Here is a 10,638-nt window from a genome sequence, read left to right on the forward strand (position 1 = left end):
CAAGACTAATTTAAGTGGAACATTCCAACCTTTTTATAGAGCAAGTATTGCTGTTGCATTAAAACAGCTAACCCCTCCACTTTTGTATTACGGGAATAAATCGGCATACAATTCACGGCGTTGTATATTCGTACCGAATTTTTTTACATGTTACATCACCGGGTTTGTGTATCATCATTCGATTGAACTTTATTCCACCAAATGAGTGGCCTCTCAGAAATTCAGAGACAGAGGATAAGAAGGAGCCTCCTATAGTCTAGAAGTAGGTATTGAAGTTAGATTCAAAAATTCGGTATGGTTTGTGGGCTCCCATAGAAAATACCGTGAGCTTCAAGGGATTTCAATTGGGGTTACTCATCGGAGTTATCACTCTAGATAAAGGAATGGAGGCTTGAGTCGCAATCGGAGGTAAACAAGAGTGGGGACTGAAATTAGAGGAGTTTGTGTAATGTTTTTGGGATGTAAAGATATGTACCACTTCTAAACTTGCTAATCTTTTTTACGCTTGTTCTCAAAATTTTGAGGGTTGAGTCACTCGCTACTACTCTGTAGACTGTGGGGCACCGAAGCATTGATTTTAGCTCTCCAGGTCGGCACGCTGAAGTTGAATGCACTTTCAGCTAGAATGTAAGAGGACGCTGAGCTTTCGCAAGATCAGAGATGACCCATGTTTGAGCCTACTGTAGTCAACTATTTTTTTATGCTGCCAGTGGAACAAACTCCTCAGAGCCAAGTTCACTGTCATGTTACGCACTGGCTGCTGCACTTTGCAGAGAAAAAGGGTCTATAAATTAACTCTGGGGCATTTCTATAACAACTATGTACTTTAAAAAACTCTATCCAACACAACCTCCTCAATCAAGCTCACTCACTCACTCACTCACTTCATGGCAAATTTGGATTTGCTTCTAACCCAAGCACCATACTTGTAAAACAAGAATGGAACGGGAATCATCAACACCCCCAAACATCCCAACAATGTTGCCGCCCACTTAATTGTCAAGTTATTAAACATTTGCGTGGTGAAAAGAGGAAATGCGGCACCAAACGCGGATCTGAGGAAAGTGTTACCTGCCAACGCTGAAGCAGCAACGTATAAATAACAATCGATAATGTAGTTCATTGTTGGCAAAAAGATCAACATCAATCCATTACCCACGAAAAATGCGGCAATCACGGGAACAATCCAATGCACGTGTTCGGCATAATCACCAGTCCAACCAAGCCAAAAGATACCAATAACAAATGTAAATCCTCCAATCATAATTGGTGGTAGCCTGTTTTCTGGTGTTGGTTTCAAACCTTGGTCAACCTTTTTGTTCAATCTCATTTCAAAGTATACAATGGTTAGTCCACCAGAAAAGACACCAAGCAACATAGACAAGTAGGGTAATTCACCTACACCTTGAGACCAATGGTAACGGCCAGTAAATACCAATGGGATAACAGTCAAGAATGCATAAAGCATACCGTAGATAAATGCATTGTAGATACTGACAAGAAAAACAATTGGCTCGGTAAATAATAACTTTAATGGCCTCAAAATATTGTTTCTGAAAATTTCACTCAAATTCAAACTGACCTCTTCGTGTGGAGCGAAAATCCCCCAGTTACCAGTTTTACGTCTCAACAACTCTGCTTTTCTTGCCAACAACACTGGGTGGTGGGTCTCTTGTAACAAGAACGTATTCATAAACAAAGCCAAACATCCAATAAGAGCCGAAATGTATGATGTCCAACGATATCCTAAACTGCTGTTTTTGACAATAAATCCACCCAAGATTGGTGCCAACATGGGCCCACCAAACAAGACACATGCAAATACGGAGATGGCAGAACCCCTGACTCTTGCCTTGAACAAATCAACCATTACTGCTGGCGCAACCACCAAAGATGCACTACCAACGAACCCGGCAAAGAATCGACACAACATAATCGTCTGCAAGTCCTTGGCAGTGGCTACACCAAACTGGAAGCACACATAACCAAGAGATGAAATCACCAACACTGGTTTTCTACCAAACAATTCAGACATGGGCCCATAAATAACAGGACCAGCAGCAAAACCAAACACAAACAACGATGTGGCCAATGCAGCAACCGAAGTACCAATGTGGTAGATTTCTCTCAATTCTTCCGAGCCCTGGGAAAACATAGCCGATCCCATCGACATGGACAACGCAGCAGTTGCCACTGAGGCACTGTATAGGAGTTTTTTCCAAAGTGGATAGTTGTGAGGATGATATGAGTCGCTTAATCCATTGAATGCAACACAGTATGGGTTTCTATCAGGTAGCATTGGTGGGAAGGGAATGTTTTCACCCATGCTTAAATGAGTAGTGTCTGCATAGTCGCGTGTCAAGAAGGACCCAGTATTTGTTATTCTTCTCGAAAGTTCTCGTGATAGTTGGGCATTGGTTTCAAGTCTCGATAATTCATCACCCTCTCTAGGGTAGTCGTAATCAGAAACGTCTTGGTCTTGTAATTGCTGGCCTTTTTCTAAATCTTGGCCCTGGAAAGGTTTGAGCTCTGGAGTGTCGTCGTCGTTTTCATCACTGCTTTTGATGGAAGATACATGAGATCCGGTTGAGTCTAAATGTCTCTCTGGATATGGTGAGTGATTATCAACCGTTGGCTCTATATCATGATCTTGGCCGTGGGGGAGTGTGCTATTTTCATTAGGAGCTGTATCATTTAACGATACAGGAACAACAGGCATCTTGATAATAGCGTGTAGAATATGTATTGGTTTTGTTAAGCGTCTAATATAACTGAAATCAGAGTATTATAGTGTAGTCAAGATGAAAGACGATGTTTCGTGGTTATGAATTGACAAAGGTGTAATTGAGAAGAAGGAAATGGAAATAAATAGTAAAGGAAAGGTTTTACATGTCAATAAAGATTGAAAGATGAGATTACAAAGGATATTTATAGATTGCATTGCTCTTTCTCTATACATAGAGAGACAAAAAAAAAAAAAAAATTTTATGTTAAATGAGTATTTGTGGCTTACAAATAACAACAACAACAACAACAACAACAACATATAACATATAACATATAACAGCACAAAGATGTAATGCTAATACAAGTAGTTATTGGTAGAACATTTTGTCACTGTATGTAAGACATTATACATATACATATGTATACATATATATACAACACAGATTTTAAGATTTTAGATATCGGATTTAAAAAAAAAAAAAAGGAACAAAATAACGTTTTCGGCTCTAATCAAGAAGACTTTGTCTCTAGCAAAGTGAAAAAACAAGTTCTTTATACAATCGTTCAACCTATATTATAACCTTCTTCTCTATCGTCAACTTCACTACCTATTAATTAGAATTGAAGTTAACACAGAATGAATAAATCCGGTCACTGATCAGTTTTTTTTTTTTATTTTTTTATTTTTTTTATTTTTTTTCTCTTTCTTTTGTTTGATCAACCACGTCATCGTCGGATATAGCAGACGCATTACTTTACGTTCGCTTAGTAGTTTTACGCGAGTAACCGCAGTCTTATACAACAAACATTTCACCAACTACGCAAAGATTACAGATGTTGGGGAAAATCTATCAAGGAAACTGCTTCAACACGTGTAAGTTGGATCTCCCAATTCACAATGATTTAAAAAGATTATAACGCGAGTTCCTTGTGCAGGGAATATACGCAACAATGACGTAGATTGGATAAAGCTAAAGCCGTTTTGTTAAAAAAGAGACCTCGCCCTAGCAATTCCTGTCACCAGTTACAATTCGTCAATACTTCCCATCCCTTAATATTTCACAACGTCGTATGAATAATCTCGGGAATACCCAATTTGGAAAAGAATAACACCGCCCGGAATTAAAGCAAAGAAAACAATACAATAACATACAATACAATACAAAAAACAAAAAAGAAAACAAAAAAAAAAGAAATTTTCTGCATTTTTAGATGGTGCATTTTGTACCCGAGTTCGGGAATAAAAACAACATCTCCGATGGACCACAACTACATATGTGCTGAGCATAACATAAAAACGATTGCATCGTAATAAATCTACTCTATCTAATCTGTAATCATCTAACTCATTGCATTTTTCGACCTTTGTCTTGCCGCAGCACCATACTTGTAAAACACAAATGGTAAAGGAAGCATCACCAACCCCAAACATCCCAACAATGTTGCCGCCCACTTAATTGTCAAATTGTTGAACATTTGTGGACTAAACAATGGGAATGCGCCGCCAAACGATGATCGGAGAAACGTATTTCCAGCTAACGCTGAGGCGGCAATGTACAAGTAACACTCAATGATGTAATTCATGGTCGGTAGGAAAATCAACATCAACCCATTACCTACAAAAAATGCACCAATGACGGGCACAATCCAATGCACGTGCTCGGCATAATCACCTGTCCATCCAAGCCAAAATATCCCCACAACAAAAGAAACACCACCAATCATAACTGGCGGTAATCTTGCCTCTGGAGCCGGTTGTTCTCCGGTAGCATCCATTTTCCTGTTTAACAAGATTTCCGAATAGATGATTATTCCCCCTCCAAGAAACACTCCAAGTAGCATTGATACGTAGGGAAGCTCACCAACCCCCTGTGACCAGTGGTATCGCCCTGTGAAAATGGTAGGTATGATGGTCAATAAAGCATAAAGCATACCGTAGATGAATGCATTGTAAATACTAACCAAGAATATAATCGGCTCAGAAAAGAGCAACTTTAAAGGTCTCATTATATTATTCCTCACAATCTCTTTTAAACTTAGTGAAACCTCCTCATGAGGGGCAAATATCCCCCAATTACCAGTGTGCCTTCTCAACAACTCTGCTTTCCGAACCAACAACACCGGATGATGCGTCTCCTCCAAAACAAACGTGTTCATCACCAACGCCACACACCCAATTATCCCCGACATATACGAAGTCCATCTCCACCCTAAACTCTTGTTCTTGACAATAAACCCTCCCAAGATAGGCGCAACCATTGGCCCACCGAATAATGCACACGAAAACACCGACATTGCCAGCCCTCTCACCCTTGCTCTAAACATATCCACCACCACCGCAGGGGCAACCACAAATGGTGCACTGCCAGTAAACCCAGCAAAAAAGCGACAAATCATAATTGTTTGCAAATCTTTTGCCGTGGCGGTAGCAAACAGGAAACAAACATAACAAAAACACGAGATCACCATAACTGGTTTCCTACCAAACAATTCAGACATGGGCCCATGTAACACCGGTCCAGCAGCAAATCCAAACACAAATAACGAAGTACCTAGGGCAACCACCGCCTCCCCAACATGGAAAATGGCCATTATGTCTTGAGTAGCTTGAGAAAACATTGCTGAACCCATTGAAAATGATAATGCAGCCAATGCAACAGAGATACTAAACAACATTTTCTTGTAAAGGGGGAGGTTGTGAGGATGCAAAGGGTCGTCAATGCCGTTGAATGCGACACAATACGCATTCCTGTCGGGTAACTTTGGCGGGAATGGTATATTCTCTCCCATCTTGAGACGAGCAGTAGTGTTGCTGTTGGCATAATCCTGTACTAGAAAGGAACCCGTGTTTGTTATTCTTCGTGAAAGTTCCCGCGACAACTGAGCATCCAATTCAAGTCTTGTTAGTTCGTCTCCGTCCCTTGTGTAGCTGTATACAGATGGTTGGCGTTCGATATCGGCTTCCTGTACTGTACGATCAGGGCCGTAGTAAGGTGGTTCTCGTTTGTCAATCTTTTCGTCTGAAGATGTGTTGAAATGAGAAGAAGAATCCGATTGTGTGGAACTTTGCAACGAAGTGGGGTCGTGGGTGTCGTGGGTGTCGTGGTGATGCTGTTCATCTTCACGTGGAACAGATGATTGAGCCGCAGGCACTTGTTGCATGCTCATAGCTCCCTATAATCCAGCTAAATACCCTCTTGTAGCTCTGGCTTAATGTTGGTGAATTTTTTTTTCCTCGAAGCATTCAATTCATAATAAGCGTGTTGAATATTATTCTTGACAAATGCGATTATTATTATACTACCAGGGTAAAGAAGCGGGTATATTTTAATAGAGGAGTGAAATGACCAAAAGGATGCTTGAAATACGGCGCTAAGGGCTAAATGTTCGGGGATTTTACAATTTGCTATTCCCTTGCTTTAACACGAGAAAGTGATTACTAATTATGCTTCTCTTTCTCTCTGTATATCCCTAACGCCCCGCACACACTCATAAAAGCCGTGCGCATGAGACACAAAATCGGGATTGTGGAGATAAATCCGTCAGTTCCTGCAATGGTTTGAACCTTGATCTGGTATACGCAACAATAGCATAGAGGAAGGTGATGCTTTGACGGTGCAACGGTACTACTCTCTTAAGCTCAGTGTCTTCGAGGTATGTAATTTTACCCAATACCTAATGCACTCTCCCTATTGAGTTGTTCACAGCTTTCTTCCCAACGGATTTAACGACGTAATTGATAGGAAAGCGTCATCAATTAGCTGAGTCCCAGGGTGTCGCATGTAAATCATTAGTAAAGACAAAAACATGTTGATTAGCAAGGAAAGCTAAAATTTAGGAAACCGGGCAACGTACTCCGAAATATTTGTCCACAAAAAAAATACTAACAACAACTTTATGCCCTGTTTCTAACTAACCTTGGTCACACGTTGACGTGCTTCACGCAATACACTATTAATAGTTCCCAATAATTACTACTAAAGTTGCTCTTGAAAGTGTCATCGAAAACCTATTGAATGTGAAACCCGATGCTAAATACAGTACGGATTTAACTATTTTTAGAAATAAAGATTCTGTACGCATTGAATTCGTTACCTCCGTTTTTCCGTGTAAGTTGTTACTAGGCTCTGAAAATAAGGAATAAAGTATAAAGTATGACGTGGATACAACTAAAACACTATGAAGTGCTTGTACGTTAGTGAAATGCCAGCGGGGGCAATTGCTTGCCTTGAACTGATTTCGAAAGGTGGTACAGTCTTCTCCTCTACTCATGCCATGGCTATCCACACAAATGTGGCATTCAGTGAAGAATAAGGTCAATACGTATAGCACTAAGTGTTGACATACCGAAGGGTGCAACTATGTCAGAAAACAAATACAATCTGATCTGATGGACTAATCGTCAGATTACCCCCTGGACTCGTGGTAGTGGTATGTGTCACATGATCGTCTTTGTGTAAGCAGAAAATCTGTTGGGTAAACCGTTGGTAGAAAACATAAAACACTATTTTTTTATTTTCTTTTTGATTTATTTATTGATTTATTTAATTTTTTCATGGTTAACTGCTTATTATTAGATAACATCAGTATATAATCAAACGATGGCAGATCCACCAACGCCGTTGCTGCTCGTTACCCTACCTCCCAAGGTATTACAAAACATATTAAGGTTTTTGCCTCAGCAATCGCTCATAAACCTAGCAACCACAAATTATGAATTTTATCATCCTTGTCTTGTTCAATTGTATTCCAAAATAGTCATTTCGCAATATGCACCATTGCGATTGAAAGAGACCAAATCTGATCATCGGCGAGAAGTTGATTTCCAGGATAGTTCACGCCTGGTGATTTATGGGTTTGCAAATAGTCTCAAACGAGAGTTGAATATGAAGATGATTCACGCGAGGATATTAGTGTTGATCCAAGCTCTTCAAATCAATGTTGAGCTCGTGGGGTATGTGAAGGAGGTGCATATTTTGGGTAATGATTTTACTGATGAGGTGATTACTGCGGTGCAGAGCCTAGCGAATTTGTTCAATCAATTGGATGTTTTCTATATTGACAATGACGCAATCAGATCAAGAGTTAAGCTATCTCATTTGAAGTTGAAGACAGTAGTTGCCGATAATGCGAATGATATTGGTGACGGCGTTGAGAGGTTACTTGTGGGCGGCAATTGCAGTATTGATAGTTTGCACAGCTTTGCTCACAAGTTGAAGGAGTTGATCTTACCATTTGAGTGGGAGATGTACTGGAGACAGGTCAAAGCCACCATGCGTCCATCTGGAATGCAATTTACAAACTTGGAAAAGTTTCGACTCGTTTTGCACCCCTCGGATTTAAATGAGAACATCAATTTAATCAATTCAATTCAATGGAACAATATCAAATATTTGGAGATTGTATGTCCCTTTCCACAAGTTGATAGTGTCGAGGACTACATCTTTGATTGCTTTGACTCTGTGCCACTGCAATTGCCCAAATTACGCAAGCTTTCGATATTGCAAGGATCCACATTTCCAACCCACGACATAAACGAATCATACGATTTAATTTTATTCAATTTCATAAGCAACTATATTGAAACTCTACGTTACTTGGCAATCAAACACAGCGTACCGAAGTTGGGCAATTTTCCAGACGGATTTGAAGGTAATTACCATCGACGTTATGAGCTATATACGACAATCTTGCCGAAACTTTTGTCAAAATCTAGCAAGTCGACATCGCATTTTATTCTTGACTTGCCAAACTTGTTTCACACCTTCACATGTTACGAGCAGTACATGAATACGGTTATTTGGAACGGATGCAAATGTCAATACTGTGAAGTGTACTTGAACAAAGTGGATCATTTCCTATTTCAACACAAGTACTACGATGAGAAAAGTTATCGGTATAAGGACATGAATGCATCGCACTTGCTCGCTGCCGTTGCTTCAAACTTGAACAGACGTTTTATCCCAGCATCTTCCTTGTTGACACAGATGGACCAATTGTCATTCCCAATCTGGAAGTGTACATGGGATTTCCACCTGATTGAAAACTCGAAAAAATTTAGATGCCTCGACAAGCTTACAATCGACCAAGGTGAGTACGACGAAGAGGATATACCTGACGAAGAAGGCGCCACGATTTGCGAACTCAATGAAAACTTGTTTGCCAAACTTCCAAGGGCAATTGGCCATTATGTAAATGACATTATACAAGAGATTTTGAACTTACATCGAGGAAACGCCGAGGCTCGATTTGATGAACAAGAGTTGCGGTTTTTGAAAGATGGTGGTGACTACGAAGATTTTGACAGCAAAAATGATTTGAAAAAGGTGTTGATCAATGGATTCGTTTACAATATTGACAATGAGTTGAATGGGACGCACTTTTACGAAAATGTGTACGACGAATGAAGTAGGCTCATAGACTGTGTATAGGGCTATTCTAGGAACACTAAGTAATGTTAGACATGTGACCGAGAGATGTGTTGTTTTGAGTGTGGTCTGCAGTACTTATTGCTGCCTATGACTGTTTGTGTAACAGGGGCTACTCTGTGAAGACTAGGGGGTGAGGGAGCGACGGGGAGGAGAGTCGGAAACCACAGCATGAAATGCGCACAGAGAAAAGGGCCAATTTAGTGTTTCCATGCATCAAAGTGAAGGTGACATGCAGGAGACCCTTTCTTTAAGCCTGTCACATGCACAAAAAGTTATGTCCGCTCTTACCTCCGCGTGCACAACAAAAGTGTTACAATGTTAAAGTCTTGGCGTTGCAATCAAAGGACGCCAGACATGATGTAGTCCTTTGTTATGCACCTGTTTTGAGGATCCCTGTCATCTTGCATCACATCAATGCCAATTTCAACTTTGTGCGTACTGATTACAATGCCATCTTTTGTTGCTTCGAAATGGACAATAGGTGCTTATGCGTGGTGATTCTGAAAATCTTTCCAATTTTCACACATTCTTTGGGCGGGAGTCTGGCATCAAAACCAATCCGGGTAACCCTAACCATTGCACAGTTAAGCGCCACATAATAGAACATAGTGTTGGCAAGGGCGCATAACTTGGTGGGGGTTTTACCTGATTGAAATTTTGTTTTTCTGGTTTGTTTTTCTGGTTTGTTTTTGCTGGGTTTCTTCTAGTAAACGGACTCCTAACCATGCAAAATATAGAAAACAGGCGTTACTTCCAAACAATACAAGCTATATTGTCTATATTCCATTTCCATTGAATATCCTCTTTAATGTAATCTACTCATTTGTGTCATATTTCTTCTTGTTTGCAAGTAGCATGCAGAAAATGGCAAGAGCCCTTTCAATTCCAAAGGTGTATTTTTTTAAGAAATAAGTTCAACCCTCTAATTTGCAAATGTTTCGTAGCGTACGTTTGTTTTGCGATGATATATCCCTGATGTAACATTCAAGTCAGCTTGGTTTAAGGTTCATGCAGTCTCAAAAGTATATAAAAAAATTGGCAATGGAGGGGGAGGGGGCCGGGGGGGTTTCACAAAATGCAACTTTGACACTTTACACTGTGGTTGCTCAGCCATTACAAGCTAGATAGTTCCAGAGCCTGTTTCATTTAACCAACATCACCCCATCCAGGCTCAACTTTGAAATTGCCTTTTTTTTTCTAGGAAAATCCGGATTAAATACACGTGCACAAGACAAGAGCAATCAACTTCTCGGAACCAAAAATATCAAACTTTAAAACACGCGATTTAAGGTTTACGGTGCAGGTTTCTTGACACTTTATAACTAAAAATGGTATTTTCCAAAACTAAACAAAACAAAAAGAAAACAAAGAGAAAACGAAAAGATTTTAGTGATAGGGATTCTTGGAAAGTCTCCTCAATTATTATATGCCCCCTACGTTGGGATAATTTGTTTTCATGTTGTTACTAATGAACCAGAAA

At 40.0% G+C, this 10,638-nt stretch overlaps 3 protein-coding genes across 3 annotated transcripts; 1 reads left to right on the forward strand and 2 right to left on the reverse strand. All coding sequences in view use genetic code 12, as the record gives it.

The window, feature by feature from the left end:
* Positions 1-880: 880 nt before the first annotated feature.
* Positions 881-2,719, reverse strand: KGF57_003497 (MFS transporter; the record flags this gene model as incomplete). The annotated part of the gene is made up of 1 exon (XM_051752921.1): positions 881-2,719. The coding sequence occupies one exon, from the start codon at positions 2,717-2,719 to the stop codon at positions 881-883; it is 1,839 nt and encodes a 612-aa protein (XP_051607993.1).
* A 1,349-nt stretch (positions 2,720-4,068) lies between these two features.
* Positions 4,069-5,895, reverse strand: KGF57_003498 (MFS transporter; the record flags this gene model as incomplete). The annotated part of the gene is made up of 1 exon (XM_051752924.1): positions 4,069-5,895. One exon carries the CDS (start codon positions 5,893-5,895, stop codon positions 4,069-4,071), a length of 1,827 nt encoding a protein of 608 aa, XP_051607994.1.
* A 1,433-nt stretch (positions 5,896-7,328) lies between these two features.
* On the forward strand, positions 7,329-9,134 carry KGF57_003499 (uncharacterized protein; the record flags this gene model as incomplete). Its single annotated transcript, XM_051752925.1, has 1 exon — positions 7,329-9,134. One exon carries the CDS (start codon positions 7,329-7,331, stop codon positions 9,132-9,134), a length of 1,806 nt encoding a protein of 601 aa, XP_051607995.1.
* Between the last annotated feature and the right edge of the window lie 1,504 nt (positions 9,135-10,638).

The sequence above is a fragment of the Candida theae genome (genome assembly GCF_024610275.1).
Source record: "Candida theae strain CBS 12239 chromosome Unknown scaffold9, whole genome shotgun sequence".
NCBI classification, from domain to species: Eukaryota; Fungi; Ascomycota; class Pichiomycetes; order Serinales; family Debaryomycetaceae; genus Lodderomyces; species Lodderomyces theae.